The sequence below is a fragment of the Mustela nigripes genome, unplaced genomic scaffold (genome assembly GCF_022355385.1).
Source record: "Mustela nigripes isolate SB6536 unplaced genomic scaffold, MUSNIG.SB6536 HiC_scaffold_148, whole genome shotgun sequence".
Lineage (NCBI taxonomy): Eukaryota > Metazoa > Chordata > Mammalia > Carnivora > Mustelidae > Mustela > Mustela nigripes.
Genome location: NW_026739562.1, coordinates 9,245,353 through 9,264,248, shown reverse-complemented (window position 1 = coordinate 9,264,248; position 18,896 = coordinate 9,245,353). Strand labels below are relative to the sequence as shown.

The window sequence follows — 18,896 nt, the reverse complement described above, 5'->3', positions numbered from 1 at the left end:
CGTCAGGGAGCCTGCTTCTCCCTCTGCCTCTGCCTGCCATTCTGTCTGCCTGTGCTCGCTCTCTCTCTGATAAATAAATAAAATCTTTAAAAAAAAAAAAGATTTTATTTATTTGAGAGAAAGAGAGATAGCATGAGAGGAGAGAGGTCAGTGGGAGAAGCAGACTCCCCGCCGAGCAGGGAGCCCGATGCGGGACTTGATCCAGGGACTCCAGGATCATGACCGGAGCAGAAAGCAGTCGCTTAACCAACTGAGCCACCTAGGCGCCCCTAGAAAGTATTTTTGATACTCCTCAGTAAACTATAGCTTTCCTAACACAAAAGTTCCCTTATTTTATATTCAGTTTTTTATTAGTCTATCTCAGCTACATGGTTTACTTTGTAGAATTTGAACCAAAAGAAAGCTTGGAGTTTATTGAAACAAGTCTTATCAGTTGACAGAATAAGAAACTGACAAGGATGATACTTCGTGATTGCCTTGGAAAACATACACTGCATTTTCACTGTGGTTAAAAATTTTAACCTTGCAGCCAATACATTTTGGGGAATATTGCTTGGTATTGATATATTCTCTTGTTTTTGAAGGTGGGATATGAGCCTCTTCCTCCAACAATAGGACGAAATATTTTTGGGCGGCAAGTATGTCAGCTTCCTGGTCTCTTTTGTTATGGTAAGTGTTTTTGATTTATTTGGAATTTGGAGGACATTGAGAACGGTGCTAGGTAGGCAGGAGTTATAGAAAGAAAAGACATAGAAAGCCTGTTTACATGACATTTCTATGTAACCCTTTCTTCCAGCTGGAATTTAAATCTCTGACTTGTGTTCTCAGCTCAGCACATTGCGAGCATCGATGGGAAGCGTGGGTTGTTCACAGGCTTAACTCCAAGACTGTGTTCAGGTGTCCTTGGAACTGTGGTCCATGGTAAAGTTTTACAGGTAAGAAAATCAAGTAATTTTCCCAAAGATTTCGATTTCTTTTTATGCAGTTTGTTTTACTGACCAAGAGCAATTTCAAAGATTATATTTAAGACCATGTCCTTTATTCTCTTGAAAACATTTACTTCAAATACCCATTCTTAAGTCTTCCCTGGGATGCAAAGGGAGTTTGAAGTGATACTTTTTGATCTGCAGTCCTTCTTCCTCTGAACCAGTCATTCTGAGGAGAAACACTTACTTGATCTCCCGTGTAGCTCATTTTATTTCTTCAAAGAAGGAAGGAAGCTGATTGAAACACATACTTCTTTCTGGAGTTACTTTCCTCCTATTTCTAACATTACTGCTAGTAAAATGTTCTCTGTTACAAGCTTATTTTTTATGTATTTATGTATTTATTTATTTTTAAAAGATTTTTATTTTATTTGACAGACAGGGATCACTAGTAAGCAGAGAGGCAGGCAGACGGCGGGGCGGGGGAGGGGGGCGGAACCAGGCTCCTCTCTGAGCAGAGAGCCAGACACGGGGCTTGATCCCAGGACCCTGAGATCATGACCTGAGCTGAAGGCAGACGCCCAACCCACTGAGCCACCCAGGCACCCCTTATGTATTTATTTTTAAAAATAAGTAAGCTCCACTCCCAGCATAGGGCATGAACTCACAATCCTGAGATCATGAGTCGCATGTTCTGTGGACTGAGCCAGACAGGCACCCCAGAAACTTGTTTTTTAAAAAAACTTAACAAGAGGCGCTTGGGTGGTATGGTGGGTTAAAGCCTCTGCCTTCGGCTTGGGTCATGATCCCAGGGTCCTGGGATGGAGCCCCACATCGGGTTCTCTGCTCAGCGGGGAGCCTGCTTCCTCCTCTCTCTCTGCCTGCCTCTCTGCCTACTTGTGATCTCTGTCTGTCAAGTAAATAAATAAATAAAATCTTAAAAACAAAATAACACTTAACAAAAGGAACGTAAAAGTCAGGATAGTGGTTATCTGTGGGGAGAGGGGAGAAAGGGATCATGCATGGGGCTCAGGGGTAATGGAAATTATTTTCCTTGACCTGGATCATGACTACATGGATATTTGCCTTTTAATTATTTATTCTGTTTTACATTTGTATTTTCTGCACTGTTTCTGCTAATGTGTTACGTCACACAAATTTGGGAGGGACACCTTTTTTTTTAATCTCACCAAAGTACACATCAGGCTTGCGGTTACTTTTGGGAAGTGGGGGAAGAGATGAGAGGTGGAACTTCGGCGGTCTGTTTCTGTGGCATTTTATTTTAAGAAGGCCAGAGCTCTGAAACAAAAGGGGCAACTGTTAAACATGTTTAACCTTGGTAATGGATATATGTAGGTGAATTATTAATTTTTCTTATGTTGGCAGTGTTTCCTAAAATGTTTGTTAAAATATCAAGGTTATGAGGTGCCTGGGTGGCTCAGTTGATTAGGCATCTCTGCCTTTAGCTCAAGACATGATCCTAGGGTCCTGGGATGGAGCCTCACATCAGGCTCCCTGCTCAGCGGGGAGCCTGCTTCTCCCCCAGCTTGTGCTCTCTGTCAAAAAAAGTAAATAAAATCTTAAAAAAACAAAAAACAAAACCAAGGTTACATTTCTTTCTTTTTCACAGATCCTCTTGTTTGCCAGCTTCTTTTCACCTCAAATGCCAAAGCTAATGATTCTGATGGTGCTGGTTTCTCAGTTTTACCAGTTACCATGTAGGTCAAACAGAATGGCCCTTTATTGTATTTATAAAGGTGTTATGAATACAAATTCTGCACCACTTAGAACAGTCCTTGGGAAGGTATTTAGCGTGAGTGTGGTGGAGAATATAAAACTAAGGGATTTCTAGTTCATTATTCTGTCTCCTACTGGCACCAAGGTATGTTAGCCTCTGTGCTCTTAACTCTCAAAAAATGTCACAACAGGGGCTCCTGAGTGGCTCAGTGGGTTAAAGCCTCTGCTTTTGGCTCAGGTCATGATCCCAGGGTCCGGGGGTCCAGACCCGCATCGGGCTCTCTGCTTGGCAGGGAGCCTGCTTCCCTTCCTCTCTCTCTGCCTGCCTCTGCCTACTTGTGATCTCTCTCTGTCAAATAAATAAAAATCTTTAAAAAAAAAAAAGTCACAACATAGGCTAACCAGATCTATGTATTACTATCAACCTAGGTAATACATCAAATGTGTTAAATTCCAATTGGTTACTAACTGCTTATTTAAACAATACTTGGCATAGTCCTTCATTTACTTTTGTAGGCTTTAACATTAACCGAGTTCTAATGTTTTATCTTCTGATGAGCGTATCTTGATTTTGTTAAAATTTCATGATCTAATTGGCTTAGATTTTTTTTTAAGTTTTTATTTGAATTCCAATTAGTTAACATACAGTGTAATATTAGTTTCAGGTGTACAATATAGTGATTCAACACGTCCATACAACACCTGGTGCTCATCAGGACAGCTGCGCTCCTTAATCCCCATCACCCATTTCACCCATCCTCCCCCTCCCTCTGGTAACCATCAGTTTGTTCTCTCTAGTTAAGGGTCTGTTTCTTGGTTTGTCTCCCTCTTTTTTCTTTCCCTATGATCGTTTGTTTTGTTTCTTAAATTCCACATATGAGTGCTAATTGGCTTAGATTTTAAATTCTCTTTAGCCCTCCTTGATTTCTGAGTGGGAGAGGTTCTCTAGTAGTTGCCTCACATGGAAGCTGTTTCACCCCTCAGTCATTTCATTATTCTTTACACGCTTTCTTTTCTTTCTTTCTTTTTTTTTTTTTTAAGTAAGCTCTGTGCCCATTGTTGGGCTTGAACTCACAAGCCCTGTGACACTGAGATCAGAAGTTGCATGCTGTACCCACTTACTCTTCTTGTCATGCCTGTGGGCCAGATGTGAAGACTTGCTGGTGACCCCTGGATCTGAGTAATGGAGTCTTAATGGGCCCAAGCTTTTGGTGGATTGATGACTGGCCTTTTGTCCCCAGCCACACCCTCCCCTGGGCTCAGTGAAATTGTTGCCATTGCTTAAGTGAGCTTAATGCGAAGGCATCTGTCACAGAGTCAACTGGTTTTGTGTATAGACTTAGACCAAAAGTGAGAGTACTGCTTGAGAACAAGTTCCTTTACCTACAGGAAAAGTAAGCTTGAGTGGAATTAAGCAGGTGCTCTGAATATGTGTTTACTTGTGGCATGACAGGGAATTGATTCTATACTTACTATCAAAAGCAGCTTTTTGCATCAGGAAAAAAGACAGTTCAGGGTTGTTGAAATTGTTAGCCGTTGTAAGAAAGAGTTCTGTATATCTGAACAAGAATGAAATTGAATTCTGTTCAGAATAATGTAGAAAGGACAGGTAGGAAATTTTACTAACAGCGTAAAAAAGCTAAGCCTAGAAATGAGCAAGAATTTTTAAGTACGCGTGAAACTGAAACTATTAGAATTACTCTAACTAAAGACCTGGAATTTGACCCCAAAACAGCATTTTGCTTGGTGTTGAAATTTGTTCTCTTTGTTCTGAATTTTTAAAAAAAATTTTTTACAGAAGAAAGTGTTGTCTGTTTTTTTAATCTGGTTGGATTAGTGGCTCTATTGTCTTTGATTCTTTCGTTTTACCTATCCCATCTTCTGTTTCTAAAATATCCCACAAATAGTATTTCCTCTTCCAATATAGTCTGAACTCTGGCAGTATTCAGTATTTTTTTTTTTTTTTAAAGATTTTATTTATTTATTTGACAGACAGAGATCACAAGTAGGCAGAGAGGCAGGCAGAGAGAGAGAGGGAAGCAGGCTTCCTGCGGAGCAGGGAGCCCGATGCGGGGCTCGATCCCAGGACCCTGAGATCATGACCTGAGCCGAAGGCAGCAGCCCAAACCACTGAGCCACCCAGGCGCCCCAGTATTCAGTATTTTGGAAGAGAACAGAATCTTCTCTCTTGCTTGTTTTAGAAATAGTCAGATACAAACAGAAAAGTGAGGCAATTTTAGCTATTCTGACTTGGCACCAATTCTCTGTTCTTTTGTACAGTGAAGAAAAGAGCCTTGCAGTAATATGGTATTGGTACTACTTTTTTTTTTTAAGTGAGGTAAAATTAGTACATAACATTTTTAAGTTTCAGGTGTACAGCATTGTGATTTGACATCTGTATTCGTTACAAAAGGATCTTGTGGTTAACATCCATCACCATACATTTGACCCCCTTTCCCCCCACCTCACCCGTCTTCCATCCCCTTCCCTTTGGGTAACCTGTTCTGCCTGAGTTTGGTTGGTTGGCTGGTTGGTTTACAGTCCACATGTGAGTGAAATCACAGCTTTTGTCTCTCTCTTTCTGACTTATTTCACTTAACTTGATACCTTCAAGATCCACCCATGTTATCACAAATAGCAAGATTTCAGGTGCCTGGGTGGCTTGGTTGGGTGGCTGCCTTTTGCTCAGCTCATGATCCTAGAGTCCTGGCATCGAGTCCCGCTTCCGGCTCCTGGCTCTTCGGGGAGTCTGCTTCTATCTCTGACCTTCTCCCCTCTCATGCTCACTCACTTGCTGTCTCTCTCTCTCAAATAAATAAATCTTTTTCTTTTTAATGGCAATATATATATATTTTTTAATGGCTGAGCGATATTCCATTGTGCTTAGATACCATAATTTCCTTATCCATTCACCCATCAGTGGTCATTTAGGTTGTTTTTCTGTATCTTGGCTATTATGAATAATGCTGCTATAAACATCAGGGTGCATATATTTTATCAAATTTAGTGTTCATATTCTCGAGAGGTGGAATAGCTGGATTTTATGGTTGTTCTTTTAAATCTTTTTTTTTAATTTTTTTTTTTAAGTAAGTAATCTCTATACACGGGATGCCTGGGTGGCTCAGTCAGTTAAGCGTCTGTCTTTGGCTCAGCTCATGATCCCAGGTTTCTGGGATTGAGCCCCACATCAGGCGCCTTGCTCAGTGGGGAGCCTGCTTCTCCCTCTCCCTCTGCCTACTGCTGCCCTTGCTTGTGCTCTGTCTCTCACTCTCTGTCAAATAAAATATTTTTTTAAATATTTTATTTATTGGGCGCCTGGGTGGCTCAGTGGGTTAAGCCACTGCCTTCGGCTTGGGTCATGGTCTCAGGGTCTTGGGATCAAGCCCCGCATCGGGCTCTCTGCTCAGCAGGGAGCCTGCTTCCTCCTCTCTCTCTGCCTGCCTCTCTGCCTACTTGTGATCTCTCTCTCTGTCAAATAAATAAATAAAATATTAAAAAAAAAAAGATTTTATTTTTTTATTTGACAGAGAGAGATCACAAGTAGGCAGAGAGCTGATCCAGGGGTACTGGGATAGAGCCCCATATCAGGCTCCCTGCTCGACGGGAAGCCTGCTTCTCCCTCTCCCACTTACTCTGCTTGTGTTCCTTCTCTCGTCGTGTCTCTGTCAAATAAATAAAATCTTTAAAAAACAATAAAAAAATAATCTCTGTGCACAAATTGCTATTGCTCTTTTAAACTCACAGCCCCAAGATCAAGAGTCACATGCTTTACCAACTGAGCCAGCCAAGCACCCCTATGATAGTTCTATTCTTAACTTTTTGCAGAACCTCCATACAGTTCCACAGTGGCTGCACTAGAGTACATTTCCAGCAACAGTATCAGGGTTCATTTTCCTCCACATCCTCCCTAACACTTGTTATTTCTTGTCTTTTTGATGATAGCCAATCTAACTGGTGTGAGATGATATCTCATTATGCTTTTGGTTTGCATTTCCCTGATAATGAGTGATGTGGAACATCTTTTCATTTGCCTTTTGGCCGTCTGTATATCTTCTGTGGAAAAGTGTGTGTTCACATTCTCTGCCCATTTTTTAAATCAGGTTGTTTGGCCATTGGTCCTGCTTTTTCCATAGCTTTAATGTTAGGTTATGTTTTTACCAGCTTATTTCTGCTAAATGTGTATGTGTAGTAAATAATGCCCTTGGATTTTTAGTTTTTGGTTTGTTTTCCTATTTCTTATTTTAGATAAGAGTTTTCATGAGCATTCACTTGTTCCTCCAGCTGGCCAACATATTAAACTTAGCAATGACATCATTTTAGAGACACTTCTTTCCAATTAATTGGAAATACAAAATATTGGAAATATGCAGCCCAAAAAAGAAAAAAGCCAACTGTTTTATTCTCATTTTATGTCCTCTCTCAGTGACACTATGACAGCCCTAATCATCCTTTCTTTTCTTTTCTCTTCTTTGTAGCATTACCAGGAATGTGACAAGGTTGAGGTATGTTGGAGCTGATTTGTATGCATGGGCCCGTTTCCCTTGCAAGTTGCTATTGCTCTTTGGTCTTTTTTCAGAGAAAGGACAAGCAGTCAGCTCCCCTTTCATCTCAGTGAGTGTTGGCATACAGGGTGGCCACCAGTTTGAATAGTTCTATTTAAAACCATCAAGAGGGGCGCCTGGGTGGCTCAGTGGGTTAGGCCGCTGCCTTCGGCTCAGGTCATGATCTCAGAGTCCTGGGATCGAGCCCCGCATCGGGCTCTCTGCTCAGCGGGGGGCCTGCTTCCTCCTCTCTCTCTGCCTGCCTCTCTGCCTGCTTGTGATCTCTGTCAAATAAATAAATAAAATCTTTTAAAAAAAAATAAAAAATAAAAAAAAAAATAAAACCATCAAGATATGGGTGCCTGCCTGGCTCAGTTGGTGGAGGGTACAACTCTTGATCTTAGGGTTACAGGTTCAAGCGCCACGTTACATGTAGAGATTACTTTAAAAAAATAAAACCTTTAGAGGCACCTGGGTGGCTCAGTTGGTTAAGCGGCTGCCTTCGGCTTGGGTCATGATTCCACGGTCCTGGGATTGAGTCCCACATCGGGCTCCTTGCTTGGCGGGGAGTCTGCTGCTCCCTTTGCCCCTCCCCCTCCGTGTGCTCTCCCTTGTGCTCTGTCTTCTCTCTCTCTCTCTGACAAATGGATAAATAAAATCTTTAAAAAATAAAGAACAAAACCTTTTTAAAAAATAAGTCATTCAAATTAAAAATAAAACCACCAAGATACCTGTCTTCTTTCATTTTGATTTCCAGGATTTAGGCTCTGGAAATTCACAGAAAGAAGTCACACCTTCCTTCGACCAAGTTATCAAGGAGGTAAGAGACTGATGATGTCCTGTGCTATTTCCCTCACTCGCAACGTATGCAGTGTGGCAGTTTGTGGAATCAGGATCATCAGGCCCGTGTGTTCAGCATTTATTCCAAATAAAGTAGACCTTCAGTTCATTTTGGGCTTTTCTACATGATACCATAATAAGGAAGAAAAAAAAAAGCATTGCTTTCTATTTGGATTAGATGCATTTCAAGGAAACTAATTTTGTCCACTCATTTCATGTGTGAAATTGAAGAGGTTTCTACTGGAAGTCTTCTAATAGAGGTGTAAACCTCTGGCACAGTTGTGTTTAAGTAGTGGCCTGCCCCTTCGTGTGTCAGATATCATCTATCAGGAGACGCTTTTACAATGTTATTCTGACTTGGGATTGTTCCTCGTACCCATTTCCCGTTCCCTTTCTCTGTCACTGGAGTTTGTTTCATGCCTGACTTAATATTTATGGCTTTCAAAACCACTCTTTTATTTCTTAGTCTTTACATTGTTTTATTGTCTTTAGTGAGATCACAGTCTTCTAGTGAATGCTGCCTTCTAAAACACATATTCCAAAAGAAGCAGGTCTAGATGTCAGATGAATCAGCTTTGTTTTTGGTAAATTTTCTACTTTTTTTTTTTAAAGTAGAGGTACTTGTATTAATATGTTTTTGTGGGTTTTTTTAACTTGAGTTCACCTATCCTGTGACATGGGCTCTTCTCAGGACTGTCATTGGCGCAGGGGTGAGGGATATCTTAACTAGATGACCGAAGGTGATGTTTCAATGCACAGATGAGTAACGGACCTGCTGTCTTCACTACCTGCCTCCCCAGTGTTGTAATCTAATTTTCTCTGCCACTTCTTTACAGAGTCCTGGCCAAGAAAGATAAACTAGGATAAATAGCAGCTCTAAGATACTGCACAGTTACAGGCTTGGGGTGGAAAAACTAGTCAGAGTTGCTCTGTTGGCACAGATTAAACAGAGCCTGACATTTGAATAACATAGATCACAGACTCTCTGAAATCACTCTCAGGGAGAAAGCAACTTAAAAATCGAAATACCAGGCCCTGTGGTTTTATTCCAGCTGGGTTAGTGTTTGCTAGCGAGCCTCTTAATCTTTGGATTGGTTGTTCCAATCTGTAAAATTGAGAAGATAACAGAAATCTGCTTTGCACATCAATTTTGAGAAGTAACCATAACGGAACACTGAACCCAGGAGGAAAGGTAAGAGAGGATAGCAGTGTATTACACCGTACCACATTAGGACGAGGGTGCTGTGCCGCCCACATTACTTCTCGCAGGAATCCGAGTGTTGTCTGTTTAGGTTTCAGACGTGTGTGTTGATTGTTTCTAGACGACTCGAGAGATGATGGCCCGTTCTGCTGCTACCCTCATCACACATCCCTTCCACGGTAGGTTTACAGTTGGTGACTGACATCTGATTTATGACCCACCTTTCATAGCATTGGCTCTCCTGACCGCCTAGACGGGTTGATGGGGGACTTCACTGAAGTGCCTTGCATGTGTGTTTTGTTTGCCTGCTCCTTTTGGCATTTGTCCAATTAATCCAGAGAGCAAAATGTTTTTAGATGGAAAAGCTTTTTTCTTTTTCAGGGCTATCAAAGTTTATCTCGACATAGTTTTAAAAATCTTTTCTCTGTTCTGCAGTGATCACTCTAAGATCTATGGTACAGTTCATTGGCAGAGAATCCAAGTACTGGTAAGTGTTTTCGTTTTCCCGTATTCAGAGAGATCTTTCCAAGTGTTTTATATTTTAATGGTGCCTTAGAGTTTACAGAGCGAATTGAGAGATCATTTGTTCTGCACAAAAATGAACCAAAAAATGGTAAGATGGAAGACAATGGCCCAGGCAGGTTTAGGAACCTTCCAAGGATCTCAGAGTAAGTTGCAGAGCCACTGAAGCCAAAATTCACCCTGACTCCATGTGACTGCACCCTTAGGTAGTCATATCTCCACTCCTGTCTCCAAATTCAGCTGTCTTTGCAGAGTGAGAGTGGCAGAAAGGGAGGCTGGGGTATAAATTTCCTTGTCAAAAGTGATCATCGAATTTTTTTTAATAACTCCAAAATAATCTTCATGTATTTTTGCCTTTCCATCTTCTGTACCTAGTGGACTTTATGATTCCATAGTAACCATCTATCGTGAAGAGGGCATCCTAGGATTTTTTGCGTAAGTAAATTGTTGATTTACATGTGCAGTTATCTGTGGGGGTGGAAAGCTTTAATGAAAATCAGGACACGACTCATTGTTTAATCCTTGGAGAAAATGTACTCTCCGGGTTTCCTTCATGTGACACTCTGTTAAAGCCCCTCAGACTTAAATTCTGTTGTAAAGATCGCAGACTTTTGCTCCTGGACATCTAAAACATTGGATATTAGGGTTTTGGTTTTTGTGTGGGGGTTTTTCATTTTGTTTTCAATTCCATTAAAATTTTGTTAAATTCGTTCCAAGTTTCTACCTTTATAGTAAGTTCCTATTGTGCAGTCGATAAACTAGAGAAACTTAATTTTTGAAAAATAGGAAAATGATCTCCCTTACCCTGAGAGTAATACATTGTTGCAAGGCCATAGTCATTCCCTTGGGTTTCCTCTGGAAGAACTCGGGCTTCCACTCTCGTTCTTCTTTTAAGAACGAAACTAGAAATGGTCCTCTTTCATTTGCAGAGTATTGCCATGTAACTGGGATTGTTTGTTTGGTTTTTTAGGTTTTTTTTGGATTATGATAGCCTGGGAGGGGGCCCCTCTGGCTCACTCAGCTGGTAGAGCATGTAGCTCTTGATCTCAGGGTCTTGAGTTCAAGTCCCATGTTGGGCATGAAGACTGCTTTAAAAAAAAAAAAGAAAGAAAGAAAGAATAAGTGAATAAGTAAATGGTCTAGGAGATAGGATAGCTATTACATTCTTACTTTAGAGATTAGAAAAAGTGGGTGCTCTGGGAAGTTGATTTGCTCTGGTCACACAGCTTATAAGTGATGGAAATGGTATTTGCACCCCGGTCTTCAGTCTGTCGGGTGATGTTCATCCTGCTGTGCTGCGCTGCATCACCTCGGCTACTTAGGCCCTGGGAATCTGTTTTTTGACGTCCCTCACTCATCTCTGTTTCTCGTTTTATAATTTTGTAGTCATTTTCGGCCCTGTCAGCTTTGAATGTCAAGTAGCTTAGCCAAAGTCATATTTAAGTCTCTTCAAAACAGACAGATTTTTGTCCACCCTGCTCATAATTCTTAATAGTTAGGTGAGCCCATTAGGTGAAGCTTTGAGGGCATATAGCTGGCCTGCATTTGTCAAATGGGAAAGAAAGTCGTTGTGGAGATTAACCTCAATGACTGGAGAGTAACCTACAGTTACATTAACTAGAATGAACTAGTCCATACTAGATTCCGGCATTCGTTGTCTCTTTTTTTTTTTTTTTTTAATTTTTTTTTTTATTTGACAGAGATAGAAATCACAAGTAGGCAGAAGTAGGCAGAGGCAGGCAGAGAGAGAGGGAGAAGCAGGATCCCTGCTGAGCAGAGAGCCTGATGTGGGGCTCAATCCCAGGACCCCGAGATCATGACCTGAGCTGAAGGCAGCGGCTTAACCCACTGAGCCACCCAGGCGCCCCATGTATTTTCAGTTCTCTTGAAGACTTTGAACTCTTTCTTTGAGAAGTGTTTGTATTGGGTGGATTATCTTTTTACTGATCGCAGTTCTTGGCTCTTATTTTTTTTATTTCTTCATGTAGGGGTCTTATTCCCCGCCTCCTAGGTGACATCATTTCTTTGTGGCTCTGTAACTCACTGGCCTACCTCGTCAATACCTATGCACTGGACAGTGGGGTAGGTGTGACCTTGATAAGATGTGTTGGGGCTGACTTTATTGTATTCTCTGGGCGGCTTGGTTAGCTTCACAGTAACGTGGTGGGGCACCTGGCTGGCACAGACAGTGGAGCATGTGACTCTTAATAATCTCAGGGTCATGAGTTCAGACCCCAAGTTTAGGATAGAATCTATTTTAAAAAATGATAAAGTGGCACTTCATTATATTTTTGCCAGACTCATTGTTACATGGCTAAACACTGTCAGTCGAGTTTTTAAAGGCTAATGGATTACCCTATATTATTTACCATAGAAAGATGCACCTAAGAAAGTCCCTGGGGTATAGCCGAGGAAGCCTAAGAAATCTGTCCCTCTCTCTGTGCTGCCAGGAGATGGCCTCAGTATTGATAGATGATTTTTGCAGATACTACGAAGCAGGACAGTTTCATAGTGTACCAAGGGCTATTTCGTCCAATCTGAAATGTTAAAGGGATTCCTGGACGGGGCTTCTTAGAAACCTCAGCCTGGGAGGTTTTAAGAATTCGCCTTTCCTGGAAGCTGTGGGCCTCTCTGCACAGAGGCAGCCCCGTAGCATGGTGGAAAGTAGAACACACACAGGGAGGTCTAAACCCACGCAGCGCGTGTCTGCAGTACCCAGAGGCTGGTCTCTGCAGCGTCTGGGACACAGCTGGGCGCGCATAGAGGTAGTCACTTGTCCCTCGGATACACCATAAATGTCGTTTCCAGGGATTGGATTTTTAGGACGTGGGGAAAGGTTACCAGTCTCATTGCCTTTTTTTTTTCCTTTTTCTTTTTTTTTTTCATCCTGGGCCTATTATATTTGTTCCTCCGCCATCACATAGTCTCCTGCGAATTTGTCTCTTCATGTTGAATCAGGTTGATCATTTTGTCCACTGCCTTTTTAGGCTCATAATCAGTATTTTATGTTTTCATCTTGAAATTAATTTTCTGGCTGTCAAAGAAACTAAAAATTTAGAGAGAGAATAGATTGAGATGGTAGGAGACAATTCGTCCTTAACATCATCTTAATTTTCTTACTCGTTCTAATACAGACTTTTCTTCCTGTTTCAGGTTTCTACCATGAGTGAAATGAAGAGTTATTCCCAAGCTGTCACAGGAGTGAGTTTTTAAAAATCCTCTTGACCTAGGGATAGTTGTGTTTTGTTTTTTTTTTTCTTTTTAATCTCACCTGGGTCATGTGTTATCACTGCTTGAAGGCAACGAGATGTCTCAAAGGAGAGTCTTAAGTTTGTTAATGTCTGTCAGAGGTGAGACTAACCCAGAGTCCCTGTGTCACAGGAACGGCACTAACAAGCCCACATGGTTTGGTCTATTTGGCTTTCAGGGGGGTGGGAGAGACATGTGGGCGTTTCTCACCACATCCTGGCCTGCAGGTCTCAGGCCTGCTTCCCCCTGCACCTGCCGATATGCCCTAGAGAGCTTCACCCTCTTGAGTCATGTGGTGTCTTCTCCCTCTTGAGTCGTGGTGTTTGACTCCCAAAGTAGCTTCCATCGTCTTTGGAAGGACATGCATAATTTCTACTATCTCAGGGATGTTTTGAAATGCTTCATTGTATTTAGTGGTGTTTACTTTTTCTGTTAAATCATGTCCTTGAGTTTACTTGAAAGAAGACTCAATCACAGTAAGAGTAAGAGAAGCCTTCTGGTCTTCAGTTAAACTGTTGGATAATGGGGATGTTAGGAGGAGGTATCCTGTTCAGGCTCAAAAATGCGTAATTTCATCTTTCCTGGGATGCTGAGAAAGCAAAACCAGCGTTGGAGTGTTGACCATAGTGGGAGGCAGAGGAAGAAGAGACTAAAGATTCAGAACGACCTAATAACTTAGCTGTCTTTTTACCACTTTGCAGTTTTTTGCCAGTATGTTGACCTATCCCTTTGTGCTTGTCTCTAATCTTATGGCTGTCAACAACTGTGGGTAAGTGCCTCGCATTTCTTATTCCATTCACCTGACAGGCAGAGCAGTCCAAGGAGAGATTTGGGGAAGAAAAGTACAGTTGATGCCATTACTAGATTTCCTGAATTTTTTCTCTCTCTGCTCCATGCACCAGCAACGGCATCAGTTTATATTCTAAGCAGCCCCTCATATCCTCTCTTAGAATAGAGAAGAGCGCAAAGACTATTTCTCAAGTACTTACAGACAGTGTACACTTGCCTGTGGTTTAAGTGGGATTGTGATCAAATTACTGGATTTCCACATCCTTCCCTGTTTTTCCTAGGGGCTGCATGGAGAAAGTAAGTTTTAAAGAAAGAAAAGTAGGAAATTCGGTTCCTAGAAATGTTCTTTTTTCTTTCTTTCATGGGAAGGTTCTTAACCTTTCACTGTATTGGTGGGGAAGGGTGGGTGGCGGTATGGCGTGAACACCACTGATTGCCAGCTTCTAGATGCCTAGTGCCTGCACCACACTGGGCAGAGGTTTTGCCTCTTGCTTTAGTTCGCTGTTCCAGTATAGTCCCCGACACAGTGTGTCATTAGACCTGTCATGGTTTTCAAACCAGATGTCAAGCAAAGAGCCATGTGGAGTTTTAAACATAGTTGTCGTATTCCGTATCCTGTCGCCTTCTGTTTGTTTTGTGTCTCAAGACCCTGAGATCAAGAGCTACATGCTCTAAAATTCCAAATTACCAATCACCTGTGATTGGTAGGGCAGTGGCCACATTTTAGCTCAGAGCATACACGAAAGATGAGTTGAATGTATTACTATTCCTTACAGATTTTTTTTTTTATTTTTTAAAATATTTTATTTATTAATTTGACAGAGAGATCACAAGTAGGCAGAGAGGCAGGCGGGGGTGTGGGTGGTGGGGAAGCAGGCTCCCCACTGAGCAGAGAGCCCAACACAGGGCTCCATCCCAGGATGCCAGGATCATGACCTGATTCGAAGGCAGAGGCTTAACCCACTGAGCCACCCAGGCGCCCCGTCCTTACAGATTTTTAGGGAGGAAGTGATTCTGGGTTCTACGTGAGTAAAGCATGTGGTCGCCAATTTTTAGGTTCTTTTGAACACTTAGGTTTGTGTTTTTGTTTTTGTTTTTGTTTTTGTAGTAAAGATTTTATTTATTTATTTGAGAGAGAGAGACAGTGAGAGAGAGCATGAGCGAGGAGAAGGTCAGAGGGAGAAGCAGACTCCCCATGGAGCTGGGAGCCTGATGTGGGATTTGATCCTGCGATTCCGGGATCATGACCTGAGCCGAAGGCAGTCGTCCAACCAACTGAGCCACCCAGGCATCCCTTTGTTTTTGTTTTTAAGATTTTATTTTTTTATTTATCTGATAGACGCAAAGAGAGCACAAGCAGGGGGAGCAGCAGAGGGAGAGGGAATAGCAGACTCTCCAGTAGTCAGGGAGCCTGATGGCAGTGCTCGATCCCAGGACCCTAGGATCATGATCTGAGTTAAAGGCAGACATGTAACAACAGACTGAGCCACCCAGGCGCCCCACCACTTAGTTTTTAAATCTCCTTTCTCTGTACTTTAATCACATAATTGCTATATTCTAGAATTATATTCATTCTTAAAAACCTGGGTGTTTTAGACGATTCATAACTGGTTGAAGTTTGCGTTTACTTGTTTCAAAACCTAAATATGACGGGTGCCTGCCTGGCTCAATCAGGGAGCAGGCAACTCTTGATCTTAGGGTTATGAGTTCTAGCCCCACATTGGGTGTTGAGATTACTTTTTAAAAAAAAGGAAAAAAAAGACCTAAATATGAGGGAGGGAAGTCCTTTTCAGATGCTTTTTCTTTTCCCTGCTCCAGTATAATTTGTTCCATTGAAACTAAAATCACCTCTTGGGGAACTTTCTAGGTCGGAGAATATTTTGACCAAGATTTATCAAAACTCTTGGGGCGCCTGGGTGGCTCAGTGGGTTGAAGCCTCTGCTTTCGGCTCAGGTCATGATCCCAGGGTTCTGGGATCAAGCCCCACATCAGGCTCTCTGCTCAGTGGGGAGCCTGCTTCCCTCCTCTCTCTCTGTCTACTTGTGAGCTCTCTCTTTCGGGTAGATAAATAAAATCTTAAAAAAAAAAAAAAAAAAGATTTGTCAAACTCTTGAGAGAATGCTTTGGAAATGTTAATTTGAATGGCTCATTCCCCCCCCACCCCCGTTTCAGGCTTGCTGGTGGATGCCCTCCTTACTCCCCGATATATACTTCTTGGATAGACTGCTGGTGCATGCTGCAAAAAGAGGTACTTCTGTCTCATTCTCTTTCTCTCTCTCTCTCTGTCTCCATTCTTCCCTCCCTCCTCACCCCTCCTCTCTCTCATACTTTATTTTATTTTGTTTTTGTTTTCTTAAATAATGTCTCCGGAATCCCAGGTTAATTTTTGTAGGTTGCCCTTTGGTTGCCAGTCACATACCCTTTACACTGTTCTGTATGTCACTCCAGCACAACAGTAAAGTGTGCTGCATAGAAATATCAGGAGGGGTCATGAATTAAGAATCCCTAGATATGACGGAGAAGCCATTTGAGTGATCACATTCAAATTATAAATAAGGTCTGGGTAGATGATTATCCTGGATGTTAAAACGCTGGACCCAATTTCAGGTTCTTTTTTTCTAACGTCACCTCTTTTTTGTAACTTCTCAGGATCTCCTTATACATTCATGTGTTTTTCTCCAGTATAGTAGAGAGGAAACTGAGAAACGAGAGGTTGTTGATGACGTTCTTTGTCACAGTGATGATGATGGAGCTGGTCTCTTCTAGTCTTTTTAGAGAATGATTTTGTCCAGACTCCAGTTTCTTCTTTGTTATGCTGTGAGGTATGTCATCTGCAACCACAAATTCTCAGTCCAGGCAAAGCTTTGTTAGGAACCAAAATAATGGGTGGCTGTGCACTAAATTTAACACAGGATCACATTAAATGGCCATCAGTTTTAAGCTGTTTTGAAGTGGCACACACTTTTTCAAAGATTGTAGAAGATAGTGTACGAGGACTATCTTTTTTATCACATTTTATCATAGCATTGGCAATGATAAAGGCCTCCTGTGAGAAAGGCCTCCGTTCACAAGAGTTCAGGCTTCCCCAGCCTGACCTCCAAAAGAAAAGGCCTAAGTGCTCCTGTAGTTGCCTTTACCCAGCACCCATGCCAGGCAAGCCCCTGTGATCCAGGCTGGAACGCTTGGATGATTTCCATACAGACCTAATGTTGATATCCTGGGTTTCATTCTGAGTCTCACACTTTTACTGGGCAATCTCCTGTTGTGGTCCCCATTTAAAAGGAAAGGTGGACCTCCTTTCCCTACTTTCTAAGCCCTGCTGTAGGAAGGAAGCAGATAGAAAATGTGTTAGGGTATCAGACACCTTACCTGGGGAGCAGTAAGTCCTCTAAGTGCTTAACACGACAAATCTTGATGGGGTATTTACTGTATATTAGACATCATGCCGAGAGCCGCCTATGTACCGGCTCCTGTAATCCTCAAAATAACCGTATGAGGATAAGTACCATTCTTTATCATCCCACTTCACATCTGAAGAGATTGGGACTTTGAACCATTCAGTAACACTAATTGTATAACCCAAGGCTACCCAGTCTGTATTTGTGGGAGCGGGATCTATGTGCAGTCTAAGTTCAGAGTCTGTTCAGTTAAGCTTACAACGTTATTACTCTCGTAAGATTTTAGAAGTATTTCCTAAAGCTCTGACCATTCCATTGAAAAGTAAATAAAAGCTCGCCCTTCATGAGTGGTGGGACCGTGTCAGCACCCTCTGTGTATTGACTCATGTGATAACCTAGCTAGCAAGTGGCAGAGCCAGAATCCAAACTGCAGGTTCTGTGTAAGGAAGAGATCCTTGCCTTAACACATGTGGCAACATTGTAGTGAGCTTCCAGAAAGCTCGGCTGGAGTCGGAAAGCCCCAGTCTCACCCTGGCCCTTTTAGTCGCATCTCCAGAAAAGTGTCCACATACATCTCTCTGCTGATTTGGACTAGCTGACCTCATGTTCACACTAGACTTTGTTTTTATTTTATTTTTTTTTTTCCAGGGAAATATGAGCCGAGGAAATAGCTTGTTTTTCCGGAAGGTCCCCTTTGGGAAGACTTATTGTTGTGACCTGAGAATGTTAATTTGAAGATGTGGGACAGGGACAGTGACATTTCTATAGTCCCAGATGCACAGAATTATGGGAGAGAATGTTGATTTCTATACAGTGTGGCGCGCTTTTTTAATAATCATTTAATCTTGGGAAAATGGAGGTGTGTGGTGTCTGCCTTTTTTGTTCTTTTTATCAGCACTACATTATTTACCCCTGATGTTCCCCCTTTAGTTATTCTGAAATGGGACATTTTTGCTCCAGGCTCGTTCTTTGTAAACGGGGGTATTTTCTCAAAAGGTATAGGCAGGTTGTCATGTGATTTGAGTCTTAATTTTAAGGCTTTGTAAAATGTAGAATACATTCTCAAGAAGAAAGAAGTAATTCTATAAAATTTTAAGAAATGTAATAAGGTAAACTATATGGGAGGTTATGAATTACCTTTTCTTTAGTAGACCCTAAAACCTCAGCATCCGCCAGAATCTGCCTCCCATTATGTGCTTTCTATAAGCACATTTGATTAACCCTCTCATCCTTGAAAAAGACAATCCATTGCTAATGACCCTGGAAAATCTCCACACAGGCTGTCTGCTTCTTCAGTAATAGATGATTGCCAACAACAACAAAAAAGGGAAAATTACAGAGAACAACCAGGTTTTGGAAAGCAACCCTATTGGCTTCTCCCCCCCCCACCACCACCAAAAGAAATTGTCATATAAAATATGAAAAGTGAATACTGCAGCAGTAGCCCCTTCTCTAAGAGCTAAGTGTTTGCCAGTCCCTAAATTGTATCATTATACATTTCCATGTGTATATAATATTTTCCGTACAGATTATCATCTTATAATCTTTTATTCAGTTTTTATTTTGTTTCTTTGTTGTTGTTGCTGAAGGTAAGTAGTTTGCTTTTCCTTCCTAGTGACGCCCTTGGAAAGTGTACTTAAAACTTCATACCTGATAAGGCCCATTTAGGTCCACGGGGCGCTTAGGATACTGA

At 41.7% G+C, this 18,896-nt stretch overlaps 1 protein-coding gene across 2 annotated transcripts in view; it reads left to right on the top strand.

Annotated features, from left to right (window-relative positions):
- The window catches only part of LOC132008522 (mitochondrial carrier homolog 2), a 21,232-nt gene extending 3,171 nt beyond the window's left edge, over nucleotides 1-18,061 (top strand). Inside the window, exons 2-13 of one of the 2 annotated variants that reach the window (XM_059387165.1) lie at nucleotides 585-669; nucleotides 829-935; nucleotides 7,139-7,165; nucleotides 7,962-8,024; nucleotides 9,367-9,424; nucleotides 9,681-9,732; nucleotides 10,143-10,202; nucleotides 11,756-11,849; nucleotides 12,921-12,968; nucleotides 13,718-13,785; nucleotides 15,978-16,053; nucleotides 17,852-18,061. In XM_059387165.1, the coding sequence (XP_059243148.1) occupies nucleotides 585-669; nucleotides 829-935; nucleotides 7,139-7,165; nucleotides 7,962-8,024; nucleotides 9,367-9,424; nucleotides 9,681-9,732; nucleotides 10,143-10,202; nucleotides 11,756-11,849; nucleotides 12,921-12,968; nucleotides 13,718-13,785; nucleotides 15,978-16,053; nucleotides 17,852-17,938 (825 nt within the window). In that variant the 3' untranslated portion in view covers nucleotides 17,939-18,061. The remainder of the gene's footprint in view (nucleotides 1-584; nucleotides 670-828; nucleotides 936-7,138; nucleotides 7,166-7,961; nucleotides 8,025-9,366; nucleotides 9,425-9,680; nucleotides 9,733-10,142; nucleotides 10,203-11,755; nucleotides 11,850-12,920; nucleotides 12,969-13,717; nucleotides 13,786-15,977; nucleotides 16,054-17,851) is intronic. The other variant, XM_059387166.1, reaches the window with a different exon arrangement.
- The last annotated feature ends 835 nt before the right edge of the window (nucleotides 18,062-18,896 follow it).